Genomic DNA, 18,594 nt, shown 5'->3' on the forward strand with positions numbered 1-18,594 from the left:
CCGTTTGAAACGGACGCATTTACTTTCATATGAAAATGGAGAATAAATGAGTCATAACACGTCGACTCCATCCGTACGTCCGTACAGTCCATAGCATCAAATATGAAATAATCAGTTATGTATAAAGAAACCATAAAACTGTCTGACGCGGAAGAAAGTACAATCTCTCGTCTTGCCAAACCAGACTGACTGACTTCCGTCAAAAACACACACACATCATTACCGTAAGTGACTGTAATGAAAAAGTACCCGGCGTCTATTTGGGACCGCCGTTTATTTACCAAAACATGGAGCCAGACCCGGCGTCTATAAGGGACCGGTGTCTATTTGGGACTCAGCGTTTATTTGAAGTTTTTATGGTAATGCAGGTTAAATTTACTTCTGCGTTGGCTTCACAAACTGAGCGAGGAGCTAGCCCACTGGTGTTAAGAGAAGCAGTTCACATTAGCAAGATGAACAGGGTTAAAGTGAAGGAACGTGACAGTTAAAAACACACAGCAGATCAGTTTTCTCTATTGTCTGCCTGCCTGCTGACAGCTGACTGAGTGTGTTGTGTTGCTATGGGAGGAAAGCCTGCTGACAGCTTTCTGCTGCTTTGTTAGCAAGGAAACACAAAACACAGCAGGTTTGTATGGAGCTGTCTATCACCGAGCTACCTAACCTAGCTACCTGGTCTGAATGTAGGTTTGTATGGAGATGTCTATCACCGAGCTACCTACGTAGCTACCTGGTCTGAATGTAGGTTTGTATGGAGCTGTCTATCACCGAGCTACCTACGTAGCTACCTGGTCTGAATGTAGGTTTGTATGGAGCTGTCTATCACCGAGCTACCTACGTAGCTACCTGGTCTGAATGTAGGTTTGTATGGAGCTGTCTATCACAGAGCTACCTACGTAGCTACCTGGTCTGAATGTAGGTTTGTATGGAGCTGTCTATCACCGAGCTACCTACGTAGCTACCTGGTCTAAATGTAGGTTTGTATGGAGCGGTCTGTCACCGAGCTACCTACGTAGCTACCTGGTCTGAATGTAGGTTTGTATGGAGCGGTCTATCACCGAGCTACCTACGTAGCTACCTGGTCTGAATGTAGGTTTGTATGGAGCAGTCTGTCACCGAGCTACCTACGTAGCTACCTGGTCTGAATGTAGGTTTGTATGGAGCTGTCTATCACCGAGCTACCTACGTAGCTACCTGGTCTGAATGTAGGTTTGTATGGAGCTGTCTATCACCGAGCTACCTAACGTAGCTACCTCGTCTGAATGTAGGTTTGTATGGAGCTGTCTATCACCGAGCTACCTACGTAGCTACCTGGTCTGAATGTAGGTTTGTATGGAGCTGTCTATCACCGAGCTACCTACGTAACTACCTGGTCTGAATGTAGGTTTGTATGGAGCTGTCTATCACCGAGCTACCTAACGTAGCTACCTGGTCTGAATGTAGGTTTGTATGGAGCTGTCTATCACCGAGCTACCTACGTAGCTACCTGGTCTGAATGTAGGTTTGTATGGAGCGGTCTGTCACCGAGCTACCTACGTAACTACCTGGTCTGAATGTAGGTTTGTATGGAGCTGTCTATCACCGAGCTACCTACGTAGCTACCTGGTCTGAATGTAGGTTTGTATGGAGCTGTCTATCACCGAGCTACCTACGTAACTACCTGGTCTGAATGTAGGTTTGTATGGAGCTGTCTATCACCGAGCTACCTACGTAGCTACCTGGTCTGAATGTAGGTTTGTATGGAGCTGTCTATCACCGAGCTACCTACGTAGCTACCTGGTCTGAATGTAGGTTTGTATGGAGCTGTCTATCACCGAGCTACCTACGTAGCTACCTGGTCTGAATGTAGGTTTGTATGGAGCGGTCTGTCACCGAGCTACCTACGTAGCTACCTGGTCTGAATGTAGGTTTGTATGGAGCTGTCTATCACCGAGCTACCTACGTAGCTACCTGGTCTGAATGTAGGTTTGTATGGAGCTGTCTATCACCGAGCTACCTACGTAGCTACCTGGTCTGAATGTAGGTTTGTATGGAGCTGTCTATCACCGAGCTACCTACGTAACTACCTGGTCTGAATGTAGGTTTGTATGGAGCTGTCTATCACCGAGCTACCTAACGTAGCTACCTGGTCTGAATGTAGGTTTGTATGGAGCTGTCTATCACCGAGCTACCTACGTAGCTACCTGGTCTGAATGTAGGTTTGTATGGAGCGGTCTGTCACCGAGCTACCTACGTAACTACCTGGTCTGAATGTAGGTTTGTATGGAGCTGTCTATCACCGAGCTACCTACGTAGCTACCTGGTCTGAATGTAGGTTTGTATGGAGCTGTCTATCACCGAGCTACCTACGTAACTACCTGGTCTGAATGTAGGTTTGTATGGAGCTGTCTATCACCGAGCTACCTACGTAGCTACCTGGTCTGAATGTAGGTTTGTATGGAGCTGTCTATCACCGAGCTACCTACGTAGCTACCTGGTCTAAATGTAGGTTTGTATGGAGCTGTCTATCACCGAGCTACCTACGTAGCTACCTGGTCTGAATGTAGGTTTGTATGGAGCGGTCTGTCACCGAGCTACCTACGTAGCTACCTGGTCTGAATGTAGGTTTGTATGGAGCTGTCTGTCACCGAGCTACCTACGTAGCTACCTGGTCTGAATGTAGGTTTGTATGGAGCTGTCTATCACCGAGCTACCTACGTAGCTACCTGGTCTGAATGTAGGTTTGTATGGAGCGGTCTGTCACCGAGCTACCTACATAGCTACCTGGTCTGAATGTAGGTTTGTATGGAGCTGTCTACCACCGAGCTACCTACGTAGCTACCTGGTCTGAATGTAGGTTTGTATGGAGCTGTCTATCACCGAGCTACCGACGTGGCTACCTGGTCTGAATGTAGGTTTGTATGGAGCTGTCTATCACCGAGCTACCTACATAGCTACCTGGTCTGAATGTAGGTTTGTATGGAGCTGTCTATCACCGAGCTACCTACGTAGCTACCTGGTCTGAATGTAGGTTTGTATGGAGCTGTCTATCACCGAGCTACCGACGTGGCTACCTGGTCTGAATGTAGGTGACAGAGAAAGAGTTGGTGTGAGATGTCCTCAAGGTAGCATCACACGCCGCAGACAGCCAGGCGGAGTTTCCCCCCGCCATACTGCATTTAGAAAATTCCCTGAAATGGAGGGTGGCAGGGGAATGTGTGTGTGTGTGTGTGTGTGTGTGTGTGTGTGTGTCTGTGTGTGTGTCTGTGTGTCTGAGCTAATGTTTGAATATGACTGTCTAGCTGTCAACTCGAGGCTCACATTGAAGTATAATTCAAGTTTTAGCTCGACTTGGCTAGCTAATAGCCTGACATCGCCAGATGCAAATGTGATGGTCGCGACCCTAAGGTTGGGAACCACTGCCTTAAACCCAAGGTTGTTGTCCGATGAACCGGCCTACTATATTTGTGTTCTTAATTGCGTAATTTCCAATACAAGCCTTTTTTTTATTTTTTTTATGCCAGAGCCTGTCATTTCTGATCTTCCAGATGTGTAATTACGGGTTTCCACCCATAGCCACAGCAGAGAGGGCGCTGTTTCCCCGCTGGGAAGCAGAAGAACAACAACTGCCATTTTCAATGGAAAAGACAGGCCGAGACAGGCTCTGGCATGACAAAAACAGCTCGGTATTGGAAACTACGCAATATTTAAGAACACGAATAGCCTGGTTTGGTTGACAACAATCTTGGGTTTAAGGCAAGTACTGTTTTATTGTGACCACATGTATGAAAAAGTAGGGCCTTTGAGAATGGATCCACAGTGGAATTCCGGGGGTATAGTGTTGTGTGAGACTATGATATGGTAGGAGTAGTCGAAAGGCTAGAGGTATTTGAACGGTTTTCCCTGAGTGTTCTTCATATTTTAAATGTAAATGATCTCTTCCTGTGTTTGATCTATGTGTGAAAGGCAGTGAAACAAAACCAAATGAAACGAAATGAGACGAGATGAAACACTAAACTAAGCTTTTTCTGTCATATCCAGCCTTTACTGGGGAAGTGTCTGTTCTTCCTGAGAACCACAGACAAGGCCATCACCACCGCTAACGTACAGCAGGTCAGTACTGAGCCCTCATTATCCAACAGTCAAGATGATCTCAATGTTCACATTGAGAGCAAACGATGCAGTAAATCTATGATTTATGGGCTTTTCCAAATGTTTTTGAAATAAAGAAATGCATTCGTTTTTCAAATTCACAGTGTTTACATGTGTTTTTGGTATGTACACAATTTGATTATCGTAGAAATTTGTTTTTAGGCAGATCATACTGTATCGACATCGGTAAATATTGGTTATCGGCCATATAACAGCAATGTTAATATCGGTTATCGGACACATTTTTCATATCGCTGCATCCCTATTTACATGTACACGAATGGCCCATTTCCACCACTGGTATTAGCGCGGCCCCGCCCAGCTCGTCTCGCTTTTTTGTCTCATTCCACCGATCAAAAACCTGGACAGCCCGGGTTGAGTCGGGTTGAGTCGGTGTTGAGTCGTGGTCGTTTTGGTCCCTGCTTTGTTGAGGTTCCAGTCGGTACCATACTGTGACGTGAAAACACTGCAGACGACTGATTGGTCAGGCAGAATCGTGTTTACTGTATCTACTGTCAATGCTGGATACCAGTTTAGTGGGGCTTACGTTCTCTTCTGTTATTTCCATCAGTCTTCACCAGAGCCAAAGGCTCGATCTCCTTGCTCAGCTTTAACATGACGTGGTTTTCAATTGTTTTGAGAGAGAAAAAGTCCCCTCCTCGGGAAGCCCTTTGTAGTTGTGTGCTACGTCGGCTCCGCTAGGCCGGAGGCGGGGGTTTAGCGAAGCCGCGGTCTTGCCTGGTGAGTTGCCGCCGGGGTAGTGGCTTCCCTTCTCCCCGTAGCGCAACTCCCGTCCCCCGCGCAGCGCATGCATGTGAGTTTGAGTAACAACAAAGTGATATCCATTCTCCTGGCCGATTGTCACATTTGCCCATGTACACTGTAGGTCATTTAGAGGCACCAGTATTTCATAACCAGTTTAAAAGTTCTGTGTATGGATTTAATTTTAACGTTATACGTTATAGCCTACTTGGGCTATGGGCGGAGGGCAGATATGCGGTCACTATGACGACCAGGTGTGGGAGGCGAGTAAACTTGCTATGGAAGCAGAGTCTATCAAGTAGAGACGAGTAAGACCAGGTTGAGTAGAGCTGTACTGTGCTGTTATATGTGGTGGAAATGAGCCATAATAAACCAATCATCGGATTTCTAGAGTTACCTGATTATAAAGGCCATTACTGGATTATGAGAAATCCGATAAACAGACCTAGGTTTTTGCCGAATCATGCCCAGGAGGTGAACCTGGGCATGCTGGACTCCAGTCTGTCCAAACCGTCCAAACCAGCAACCTTACAACAAGCAGCCCTCTGACACTGAAAGCTCAATTTAGCTCAAGAATAAATATGTATACAGATACAGACGGACCCTTCTGTCCCTATACTCTGTGTTCATTTTCTCTCTATTTGTGCACATTTTCTGAAAGCTTACGGATATGAAACCACATGCACTCACACTTTTGACTCTCTACTCCCCTCTAGTGGATGCATTGCTTAACATTAGGGTTGTCACAATACACTCAGTTCACGATACGATACGATACACGATATTGGGTTCACGATAACGATGCGATACGATATTTTAACACTATTTTTTTGCGATCGATTTGTAAGTTGAGGGGGCATCCTCCACGCTAATTTGAGTAATTTCACCATTTTCATCCTCCGTGTCTGTAACGTCCCTCGTCTGTTCAAACAAAGCAATGAAAAGGAGAGCGAGCATGTAATCAGATGCAGATCAGTGCCACCATGTTCAGCTTCTTTTTCTCGTGATATGAGATTTCATGTCAACGATACATATTGTCACGTTTTTGATATCGCGATATATTGTGGGACGATATATTGTGACATCCCTACTTAACATGATTCCAACATAAAGGACGGATGGAAGTATGTAGGCTAGTATCTCTAATCTTTCTTTCTTTCTTTCTGCTGGGCCTGTTGACAGGAGGTGACCCTGGGCATGCTGGACTGCAGTGACCACAGCGTTCTGCACAGCCTGGAGACTCTCCTGTCTCACATCATGTTACCAGCCCTCCACTCACTGCAGGTAGGCCCTACACAAGCCCCCAGCAACAGCTCTCCTCCGTGCAGCAAATTGAACGTGGTGGCCAAGTTCGGTATTGCAAGTCACGTGACACCCTGCAGCCCAGTAACATAAATTCCCGTCCACTTACATGGGGAAGGCAGCAGCTGTAACACTCAAAGTCAAAACTGTCTTTTGATGATCAGGTTTTATATTATGGGTCAATTTGTCTTCAGAACCCACCAGGAGGCGTTTTGTGGAGCTCCCTCTCTCTCTGTGGCTCTGGCCACGATATCTCTGGGCCTGGGCTCGCTCCTGAACCAAGGGCGCGGGAAGCTGGGTGCAGTGGGTGCTGCAGCACCCCCTGGTGGCAAGAGATGTAAAAAAAAAAAAAAATTTTTTTTTTTTACAGTGCACCTGAACGCAACATGCAAAATACCCGCTGAATAAGTGTCCAAATGTTCATGTAATTCTGGCCAACAGGCGCGGACTGCATAATCGGGCACGTCGGGCAAATGCCCGGTGGCCTGGCCTGGCCTGGCCTGGCCTGGCCTGGCCTGGCCTGGCCTGCAAAAAAAAGAAAAAAAAATTGTGCCCCCAGTCAGGCCACTCACTGAACAGCAGGCCAGGCACCGCCTACTGGTTTACTAGTGGTTTTATTACTTTATTCAGGGTTAAAGTGGGTGCATCTCATTGTAAAATTGGACTCGGCCCAAATCTGGCTTCAAACGGCCCAAATCTGGCTTCAAACGGCCCAAATTGGGCTTCAAACGGCCCAAATTGGGCTTCAAACGGCCCAAATTTTTCGCCGCCGCCCTTTGGACGCCGGCACGCGCGTCGGCCCGTATCGGCCTGGCCTGCTTGGTATCTAATGCCCAGCCTGAATTAGAATCCCAGTCCGCCCCTGCTGGCCAATACTCCACTTCTGTTATAACATTTCAGTCTGGAAGATATAATCTTTATGACTAAAAGGCTAAATGAATAGCTTAGAAAATGAATAGCCCCGGGGGCCCATGGTACTATTAATCCGGCCCTGGATATATGGGAGGAATAGCAGGTAGGCTATCACTGTCCCCGATTCCTGATGGTAAATTGAGTAATGCTGCAGAGAAGAGGAGAAGACACTGAATAATGACATCACAACAGTATAATCCTAATGTTAATTTAAAATTGAATATTCCTCTAAATATGGCTAAAAGTCCAAAAAGGGTGGGAGAGAGAATGAGGATTCCAACACAGCAGTGGGAGCAAGTGGTGACATGGAGGTGAGTGAGAAAAGGTGACTGAATAATGACACAACAGTCTAATCTTAATGTTAATATTCCTCTAATCTGGCGACAAAGTGAGGTGACAAAGTCCCCCCCAATGTTGAATCGGTGGCTACGGCCTTGCAGCACCCCCTACCTAAAAGTACTTCCAGCGCCACTGTCCTGAACGTAAGCACACGTCACATGATGGAAGAAAAACCCCTTCAAAATGCTTCATGTGCTGGTGAGCAGCTTAGTTATATAGAAGCTCCTTGCTACAGCCTGGAGACTCTTCTGGCTCACATCATGTTAGCGGCCCTCCGCTCACTGCAGGTAGGCCTCCCCACCACCAGGTGCTGCTGCTTACAGGTGACAGGGATCAATGGCTGTTTTCATTGGTTCGTGAACAACTTGAATGAACAATGTGGGGTTTTTTTTTAGTCCATGATTAATCCCTTCTGGTGTTGATCAGTGGTACGTGTGAGTTTAAATGTGAACACGTGATAATAACTGTAAACAAAATAAAATAAATACAAACGCGCAGGCGAGACAAAGAAACCAGACGAATAAAGGCAAGTTTTAATAGGATAAAAACTTGGAAGCGCATCATGAGTTTAATTTCAACTTCAATAAATTCAGTCATTCCAGACAAATTCAGAAAATATAATTTAAATTCGGTTGTCTCCTGGAACAAATCTCATCACTTAGTCATTTACACAAACACAAGATCTCAAGACTTTAGAAATATTTCCAAGTCATCAAAGTACAAGTCATCAAGTCCTAAGTCACCAGAACCCAAGGTAAGTCTCCAGTCTTCTCTTCACCCATCAAGTCTCTCTCTCTCCCCTCTCTCTCTCTCACTCTCTCTCCTCTCTCTCTCTCTCTCTCACTCTCTCTCTCCTCTCACTCTCTCTCTCTCCCCTCTCTCTCTCTCCTCTCACTCTCTCTCACTCCCCTCTCTCTCTCCTCTCACTCTCTCACTCTCTCTCACTCACTCTCTCTCCTCTCACTCTCTCTCCTCTCACTCTCTCCTCTCACTCTCTCACTCTCTCTCACTCACTATCTCTCCTCTCACTCTCTCTCTTTCTCCTCTCACTCTCTCTCTCCTCTCACTCTCACTCTCCTCTCTCTCTCTCTCTCTCCTCTCACTCTCTCACTCTCTCTCACTCACTCTCTCTCCTCTCACTCTCTCTCTCTCTCTCTCTCTCTCTCCTCTCACTCTCTCTCACTCCTCTCTCTCTCTCCTCTCACTCTCTCACTCTCTCTCACTCACTCTCTCTCCTCTCACTCTCTCTCTCCGCTCACTATCTCTCTCCTCTCACTCTCTCTCCTCTCACTCACTCTCTCTCCTCTCACTCTCTCTCTCCTCTCACTCTCTCTCTCCTCTCTCTCTCTCTCACTCACTCTCCTCTCTCTCTCTCTCTCTCTCTCCTCTCACTCTCTCTCACTCTCTCTCTCTCTCTCTCTCCTCTCACTCTCTCTCCTCTCACTCGCTCTCTCTCCTCTCACTCTCTCTCCTCTCACTCTCTCTCTCCTCTCTCTCTCACTCACTCTCCTCTCTCTCTCTCTCTCTCTCTCTCCTCTCACTCTCTCTCACTCTCTCTCTCTCTCTCACTCTCTCTCTCTCTCTCTCTCTCTCTCCTCTCACTCTCTCTCCTCTCTCTCTCTCTCTCTCTCTCTCTCTTCCACCCTCTCCCTCCAGACTTGGGGCAGTGTGAAGGACGGCCCCTCCTGTCCAGATGTGCAGTCCTTCCTGTCGTCTGTGGGTCAGTTTGTCAGTAACCTGAGCTCGCTCAGAGTCAGCATGGAGGCCAAGTTCCAGCTGCAGGGGGCGGAGCTTCCTGCTGCCATCACTCACCTGAGCAGCCCAGCAGATTACACTGCAGCAGGTGCTGTAAACAGATTCTACATGGCTGTTTCTCAACCCCTGGGATGGGCCGCAAGCGCCCTCTAGTGGGCAGTAAAACGGTGCCAAAACGCTCCTATGTACATGGTGTGACTCGTGCATTCACCACGTTATGAAAGGATAATGTCAAATTATGAGACATTGTAATTTTCAAAGTAAATCCATAGCCGGAGCTACTTTCCTGACAAAACCGGAAGTTCTAGGCTATGTATTTGCTTTGAAAGTTACAGTGTCTCATAACTTTACATGATTATTTCATAATGTGGTCACAACATGTACATAAGAGTACATAGGAGTGTTTTGGCACTGTTGGAATAATGTATTTGGTGACTTAACAGGCTGTTTCGCAGATACCAGTCATTGTGCTAAGCTAACTAGCAGGAGGGGCACGTCACTACTTTCTACTGCACCCACAGAGAAGAGAAGAGCATCTATCTCCTCATCTTACTACAGTAGTATCGGGAATATGGCAAATAGGCAAAAACTCCCAAAAATGTTGGCGTGTTCCTTTAACGCCGCCTACAGACAGTCATATTTGAGTCATTTTATAAGTTGATTGCAGGCCACACACACACATGGCTCTAATGAACCCTGGGTACGACATCAAGTTTGATTTGTGTAGACGATGTACGATGAGGACACCTACTGGATCGCAGGTGAGACGCGCTGAGCGTCTCACCTGCGCGTAGAGATAAACAATACAGCTAAACAAGAATGGAGCCGTTACAAAGTGGAACCTGTGTGTCTGGAAAGACATTAATAGAGGAGGAGGAGGAGAATGTGGACCCTCTCGTGGCTAGGGAACAGAGGCCAGCATGGACCCGCTCATGGCTAGGGAACAGAGGCCAGCATGGACCCTCTCGTGGCTAGGGAACAGAGGCCAGCATGGACCCTCTCGTGGCTAGGGAACAGAGGCCAGCATGGACCCACTCGTGGCTAGGGAACAGAGGCCAGCATGGACCCTCTCGTGGCTAGGGAACAGAGGCCAGCATGGACCCTCTCGTGGCTAGGGAACAGAGGCCAGCATGGACCCGCTCGTGGCTAGGGAACAGAGGCCAGCATGGACCTGCTCGTGTCTAGGGAACAGAGGCCAGCATGGACCCTCTTGTGGCTAGGGAACAGAGGCCAGCATGGACCCTCTTGTGGCTAGGGAACAGAGGCCAGCATGGACCCGCTCGTGGCTAGGGAACAGAGGCCAACATGGACCCACTCGTGGCTAGGGAACAGAGGCCAGCATGGACCCTCTTGTGGCTAGGGAACAGAGGCCAGCATGGACCCTCTCGTGGCTAGGGAACAGAGGCTAACATGGACCCACTCGTGGCTAGGGAACAGAGGCCAGCATGGACCCACTCGTGGCTAGGGAACAGAGGCCAGCATGGACCCTCTCGTGGCTAGGGAACAGAGGCCAGCATGGACCCACTCGTGGCTAGGGAACAGAGGCTAACATGGACCCACTCGTGGCTAGGGAACAGAGGCCAGCATGGACCCTCTCGTGGCTAGGGAACAGAGGCCAGCATGGACCCTCTCGTGGCTAGGGAACAGAGGCTAACATGGACCCTCTCGTGGCTAGGGAACAGAGGCTAACATGGACCCACTCGTGGCTAGGGAACAGAGGCTAACATGGACCCACTCGTGGCTAGGGAACATAGGCTAACATGGACCTGCTCGTGGCTAGGGAACAGAGGCTAACATGGACCTGCTCGTGGCTAGGGAACAGAGGCCAACATGGACCCACTCGTGGCTAGGGAACAGAGGCTAACATGGACCCGCTCGTGGCTAGGGAACAGAGGCTAACATGGACCTGCTCGTGGCTAGGGAACAGAGGCCAACATGGACCCGCTCGTGGCTAGGGAACAGAGGCTAACATGGACCCACTCGTGGCTAGGGAACAGAGGCTAACATGGACCTGCTCGTGGCTAGGGAACAGAGGCCAACATGGACCCACTCGTGGCTAGGGAACAGAGGCCAACATGGACCCACTCGTGGCTAGGGAACAGAGGCTAACATGGACCCACTCGTGGCTAGGGAACAGAGGCTAACATGGACCTGCTCGTGGCTAGGGAACAGAGGCCAAAATGGGGATGCCAGTTTTGCGGGAGAGCTTGAGTTAACATCAACTATTTATTAGCCTCTACTAGCATGTAGCGGCTATACTGATATGATCATGCAGCATTTCTATTGGTTGTTATCAGATGTAGCTGTCGCCCTCAATTTCTGACAGTGTCAGAATTCGTCCTAGGCTATCTTTGTCCACAGACTGTCACAACGGCCGCAGGACCAGCGTTTTTGTAGCCACGACCAAAGAGATCTCCAGGATTCCTTCACGTTGGTGATCTTTCGTCCGGAACAGCCCGAAATCACACAGTGTGTCAAAGGCAGAAGAAGTACTGAGACATAGTCAACATGAGAGTGCATTGGAAGAGCAGTGCAGAAACACCATTGAGGCTGAGGGACTCAGATGGAGACTAAGTTACTTGTTGTAATCTTGACTGACAGCCCGTTCTTCTCCTCTCAGCCAATAACAGCGAGCTGGTGGAGCGTCTGGAGGGCGTGGTCTCGGTGTGGACCAATCAGATCAAGCAGGTTCTGACGGAGAGCGAGCAGATGAGGAAGGAGGCAGATGACGTGGGACCATCAGCTGAGCTGGAGCACTGGAAGAGACGCATGATCACTTTCAACAGGTACGTACACACCTGGAAGTCTGCATAGTCACTGTCAAACTGACACACACACACACACACACACACATTTGGATTAGCTTAACCCCTGTTCACACGCAGAGATTTAACTCTTAGCCCAAGGCTAACAATGCATCTGTTGGCCCAGGGTTTACATGTCTGAATATTCTATTGTAATATTAGAAAACTCAAGGCTAACAGCTCCCTTAGTCCCAGGCGAATCCCAGGCTAAATTGTGTGTGTGTGTGTGTGTGTGTGTGTGTGTGTGTGTGTGTGTGTGTGTGTGTGTGTGTGTGTGTGTGTGTGTGTGTGTGTGTGTGTGTGTGTGTGTGTGTGTGTGTGTGTGTGTGTGTGTGTGTGTCAGTCTGATGGAAGAGGTAAAGCGTCCGCTGGTGAAAAGGACTCTGGGAGTTCTGCAGGTCGCCAAGTCCAGAATGCTGCGTACTTGGAGGGAGCTGGTCAGACACACACACACACACATTCACACACACACACACACACACACAAATACACATTCCAACAGCGCCAGAAACTCTCACATGTACATGTTGTGACTTGTGTACTCACCACGCGATGAAATAATAATCCAAAGTTACGGGAAACGGTAAATACATAGCGAGAACTAACGGCCGGGACACACATCTTGCGTGTACCTACCTAGTGCGTGTGCGTGGCGTGGGGGCTGCGGCTGGCACGCCCGCGGCATCCACACAGGCAGCGTGGCTGCTGCGTTGCAGCTGCGCGCTGCTGTCTGTCTGCCAACTCTCTTCCTATAGAGTTTACCTTTTATTAAATTTGCTATAAACAATACAATGATGATTTTAACTGAAGATCGCTTGGGCTCACTTCAGAATCGAGGCAGTATTGATTTGTGTGTGTGTGTGTGTGTGTGTGTGTGTGTGTGTGTGTGTGTGTGTGTGTGTGTGTCTGTGTGTCTGTGTGTGTGTGGTGGGGAGGGGAGGACCGAAGCCACGTTGTAGCCTATGTGGTTTTCAGAGGGCAGGAGAACTGCAGCTGTGAGCTCATCCTCCCCTCTCAAATCAAAACGAGCCTTGATTGGCTGTGGCTGCCCCTGTAAAATATCATTTTAATGTCTATTTGTGTCTATTTGTGTAGAGACACGCTAGAGACACGCGCGCGGTAAGCAGAAAATATAGGCGTCGCTTCTATTCTCTAGATGAAGCGCGTCTCACGCCTCGCAAGACACGCGCCTGAGACGCGCGTCTGATGCCGGTGGTGTGGCTGCTGTAACCTGTTAACATGGGCGCCGAAATGAAAATCAACAGGTAACGCCACGCAGACGCCACGCAAACGCACAGCAGACGCAAGATGTGTGTCCCGGCCGTAACAAAGAGGGTTCCCTCTCTAACCAAACTTACTTCCTCGTTTGCCTGAGGCGCATGTGTGTGTGTGCATGCACACACATGCGCCTCCATGTGTGCCTCAGGGAAATGAGGAAGTAACTTTGGTTTCAGAGGCGCTCTCATGGTCTTTGTTAGTTCTCGCTCTGGATTTACTTCGAAAATGACCGTTTCCCGTAACTTTGGATGATTATTTCATCGCGTAGTGAGTACATGACTCACAACATGTATGTGTGTTTCTGGTGCTTTTGGAAGGTGTATTTTGGGTGACTGAACGGAGGGAGGCAGACATTTACATGCTAGTTCTACTATCGGGAATATGGCAAATAGGCCAATCTCCCAAAATGTTGGCATACCCCGTTAAGTGTGTCCAGCTATTGTATCCAGGCCACGCCCACAGCCCTCTCAGCCAATGAGGAAAGTGGAGACAAACAGCGCCCCCGGAGTGGGTTTTTCCATACGATTTCGAGGGCTTACAGGCTCCAATTCAGAACCGTTCCACCCAAAAGTATTTCTTAGTGCCAAAATGGGGCAGCACTGGAATCCTCACCATGTTGGACCTGCAAGCTCTAAACAAAGACCTCAGGAAATTCAACTTCAGAAAGCTGACACACACATGTCACTTCTGTGTTTGGTGCGTCAAGACGATTGCTTCACTGCCGTGGACTTGCAGGACGTGTGTTTCCACATGTCAATATATCCCCCTCACAGACCATTCCTCAGGATATGTTACCAATATTGTGGGAGGAGGGATTTGAGTCTGCGACCCAATCAAAATATTTGCGTAGTGAAATAGGGCTTCTGTAGCCTATAGCATGGCAAGGATCCCTACCTCACTCCTGTTATTCATAAAACCGGGGTTATAGTCATAACACTAGTTCATATCACTTCAACTAGTTCAGTTCATGTTTTATAATGTTCCTTATGTTCTGATCAATATCGATTGATTGATTTAGGATGGTGACATCACGGTCGTGGCCAACGAGGCCAAGGACAACGTCAAGTACCTCTACACTCTGGACAAATTCTTCGGGCCACTGGGGAAATGCTCTCCGGTAAGCAATTATTTCTGCCTGTCCCGTCAGGGATTCAAACCAGCAACCCTCCAACAAGCACTGTCCCGTCAGGGATTCAAACCAGCAACTTTACAACAACACATAAGGCTTATTATGGACGAAATGGAGCAGTACATGTACCACATACACATGCGCACGCACGCACACACACGCGCACACATGTCACTCACACACACACACACACACACAGACACGCACACCACACACGCACGCACACACACACACACACACACATACACATTTGACTCTCTACTGCCCTCTAGTTGATGTATTGCTTCACATGATACCTGGTATGTGGGCAAGGTTGTTGCATCATTTGAAATGGACGTATTCATTTCCGTATGTAAAGGGGACATAAATGAGACTTTGAATGGGAGGAAGACTGTAACTGCTGTGGGGATCCAACCTGTCATCTGCTAGCATCTCTAACCTTTCTTTTTTCTTTCTTTCTTTCTTTCTTTCTTTCTTTCTTTCTTTCTTTCTTTCTTTCTTTTTCATATTTTTTTTTCTTTCTTTCTTTCTTCATCCCCCCCTACAGAGCAGTATGCTGGCGCACATCCCCAGCCTGATGGGCAGTATCAGGATGATCAACTCCATCTCTCAGCACTATAACAGCTCAGAGAGGATGACCTCTCTGCTCGTTAAGGTCACCAACCAGATGGTCAACACCTGTAAGAGCTACCTGTCAGGGGGCGTCGCCAAGATCTGGGACCACAGCAGGTACAAGACATTACATTACATTACATTACCGGTACACTAGACCAGTGTTTCCCAAACTGAGAGAAAGAGGGAAATGGAAAAAATATAAGAATACATGAATATAAACGAAACGTTATAATAATAATAATAATAATTATTATAGCTGCTGCGCAGCAATGGGTCGTGGCCGGGCAAGTCTCAAGGCTTTGAGCTAGTGGTCTTCGGGTATGCCCGACCCCCCGAATACCCAAGGTTCCGACCCGGACCCGGCCGGGTCTGGGTCCATTCAAAAGAAGTGCCAAACCGCATTCAAAAGAAGTGCCAAACCGCTTGACCAAACCCTTAGAAAAGTCATAGCACACCTGTCCTCAATAAGCCGCATGTTTTGAGTTCGGGCATGTCTATGTGGCGCAGAAATTGTGGGGGTTATTACGAGCCAAAAAAGCGGCTGCTGCGCAGCAATGGGTCGTGGCTGGGCAAGTCTCAAGGCTTTGAGCTATTATGACATCACAATTGCTCGAGTGACATCAGTGATGGCATCACAATTGCTTGACTGACTGATGACATCACAAATACAACCTAATTGCCATAGGTAATTAAGGCAATTAGGCTATACACGGGGCCAGAATTCAACGTTTTGATGCACTGTGGGCTCAATTTTTGACCGATCGAAAATCTGTTTCGATACTTTTGTGTAGGACAGTCTAACGATGCAGATGCTTAAGTTTGGTGTCGTTTGAAGAAAAAATGTGGGAGGAGTAGGGTTTAATTAGTTTTACAGTTTTTGCAGTTTTGCGGTCTTTAGACTTCATAATTGGCCATAGGTTGCATTGTACAAAAGTTTCTCCTCATTTGGGCGCACATTTCGGTGAAAGTTGCAAAGCCGTAGCACGTATGCCTGATTTTTTATGAATTTTTTAAGTTTTAAACTTTAGACGGTCGCTGTAGTGCCACCGTTAGGACTATTGGCCCCAAATTTGTGTCAAAGACGTTTGGCATGGGACTGAACCTTTGTGCAAAGTTTGGTTAGTTTTCATCCATGGGAAGTCGAACTTCCCGGGAGAAGAAGAATAATAATAATACAGGCAAATACAATAAGTGGCCCTGCCGCTTCGCTGGCCCGGCCACTAATAATAATTCTTCAAAAGGTGGGTTATCATTCAGTCATTGCATCATATGATGTAGTTTTCTCTTGCAGTTTTCTAGGCAGAATGTTGTAGTCGGGTAAAGCGCGTACTTGGATTCAGAAATCATGGTACTGAAGCCCAAAAAAATTGAGAACCACTGCAGTATAGTAGATTACATGACACTAGATTAGAGTACATTGCAGTAGAACCACTGCAGTATAGTAGATTACATGACACTAGATTAGAGTACATTGCAGTAGAACCACTGCAGTATAGTAGATTACATGACACTAGATTAGAGTACATTGCAGTAGAACCACTGCAGTATAGTAGATTACATGACACTAGATTAGAGTACATTGCAGTAGAACCACTGCAGTATAGTAGATTACATGACACTAGATTAGAGTACATTGCAGTAGAACCACTGCAGTATAGTAGATTACATGACACTAGATTAGAGTACATTGCAGTAGAACCACTGCAGTATAGTAGATTACATGACACTAGATTAGAGTACATTGCAGTAGAACCACTGCAGTATAGTAGATTACATGACACTAGATTAGAGTACATTGCAGTAGAACCACTGCAGTATAGTAGATTACATGACACTAGATTAGAGTACATTGCAGTAGAACCACTGCAGTATAGTAGATTACATGACACTAGATTAGAGTACATTGAACCACTGCAGTATAGTAGATTACATGACACTAGATTAGAGTACATTGCAGTAGAACCACTGCAGTATAGTAGATTACATGACACTAGATTAGAGTACATTGCAGTAGGGCTGCAACTAACAATTATTTTCATTATTAATTATTTTCTCTAATAATAACTAATCGATTAGTCGTCTGGTCTATAAAATATCTCAGAATGGTACCAGAAAATATTACAGTAGATTACATTCAATCTGATTATAGTAGATTACATTAGGGAATTTGTATTAATACGTATGTAGGTGCATTCATTTGTGTGTGTGTGTGTGTGTGTGTGTGTGTGTGTGTGTGTGTGTGTGTGTGTGTGTGTGTGTGTGTGTGTGTGTGTGTGTGTGTGTGCTTGCGTGTGTGCTTGCGTGCGCGTGCGTGTGTGTGTGTGTGTGTGTGTGTGTCAGGCCTGTGCTGCTGCAGCGTATCTCAGAGTGTTGTAAGCTGAATGTGGAGTACCAGAGGAGCTTCCAGGCGGTCAGAGACAAGCTGAGAGAGAGCCCAGAGGAGCGGCAGTTTGACTTCAGGTAAACAGGAAGTGGCTCTCTAACCCGCGGCTCTGTGGGAAACCCAAGGAGGTTCTATATAACTGGAGGCTGAATGGAAAAATGGCCGCCCATTCATTTGAACGTAAGCTGCTCACAAGAAGCATTTTGAAGGTTTTTATGCCTCCGCCGGCAATAGCCGAGCCAGAGGCATTATGGTTACGTCCATCCGATGTTCGTTAACGCAATATTACAGGAACGCCTTGACGGAATTTCCTCACATTTGCCTCAAACATTCACTTGGACTCAAGGATGAACTGATTCGATTTTGGTGCTCAAAGTTCAAGGTCACTGTGACCTCACGAATGCCATTTTCTAGCTCGTTAACGCGATATCTCAGGAACGCCTTGACGGAATTTCGTCACATTTGGCTCAAACATCAAAGTCTGGACAGACATGGAGGTTGACTGCTCACTTGTTGGCTGAGGCATATATCTGTGTTGTGGTCGTTCTAGTTTCTTCCTGCTTTTACTTCTGTGATGAGACATGTCTGCTTGTGTTCACGAGTAAGCCCAGGCCCAGAGTTAAAGTGGCCAGAGACATTGTGAGAGACGGAGCTCCACAAAATGCCTCTTGGTGGATTCTGGAGAAAAATGGTAAAATAAAGTCAAACTTGATAATCAAAAGTAATTTTTGAGTTTGAGTGACACCCAGAAAAATGTTCACGTTTTATAGCTGCTGCTTTCCTTATGTAAGTGGATGGGAATTTCTGTTTCTGGGCTGCAGGGCGTCACGTGAGTTGCAATACCAAGCTTGGCCACCAGGTTCAATTTGCTTCATGGCCCAGAGCTGTTGCTGGGGGCTTGCTCTGTGCTCGTGACACAGCAGGGCGGACACACAGCTTAGCAGACCCTCCATGTTATTTCTGTGGTGGTGGTTCTGGTGTGTTTGGCAGTGAGATGTGGTTCTGGTGTGTTTGGCAGTGAGAACTACATATTTGGGAAGTTCGATACGTTCTGCCGGCGTCTGGAGAAGATCTCCAACATGGCCTCCACCCTGGAGAACCTGGCCGCTCTGCAGCACATGAAGGTACCCTGCATGACTTCAGGAAGTTCTTTACAGCTGGGTCTGCTTTGATTTCTGCTATGCTTT

The 18,594-nt window shown here is 47.3% G+C and overlaps 1 protein-coding gene across 1 annotated transcript in view; it reads left to right on the forward strand.

The window, feature by feature from the left end:
* The window catches only part of dnah5l (dynein, axonemal, heavy chain 5 like), a gene marked incomplete at both ends in the record, with an annotated part of 185,082 nt that overhangs the window by 20,231 nt on the left and 146,257 nt on the right, over positions 1–18,594 (forward strand). The window contains 9 exons of the mRNA XM_083661022.1: positions 4,018–4,089; positions 6,073–6,174; positions 9,100–9,286; positions 11,819–11,984; positions 12,346–12,439; positions 14,299–14,397; positions 14,957–15,138; positions 17,365–17,484; positions 18,426–18,531. Coding sequence (XP_083517148.1) covers positions 4,018–4,089; positions 6,073–6,174; positions 9,100–9,286; positions 11,819–11,984; positions 12,346–12,439; positions 14,299–14,397; positions 14,957–15,138; positions 17,365–17,484; positions 18,426–18,531 — 1,128 coding nt within the window. The remainder of the gene's footprint in view (positions 1–4,017; positions 4,090–6,072; positions 6,175–9,099; positions 9,287–11,818; positions 11,985–12,345; positions 12,440–14,298; positions 14,398–14,956; positions 15,139–17,364; positions 17,485–18,425; positions 18,532–18,594) is intronic.

The sequence above is a fragment of the Poromitra crassiceps genome (genome assembly GCF_964638095.1).
Source record: "Poromitra crassiceps genome assembly, chromosome: 2".
NCBI classification, from domain to species: domain Eukaryota; kingdom Metazoa; phylum Chordata; class Actinopteri; order Beryciformes; family Melamphaidae; genus Poromitra; species Poromitra crassiceps.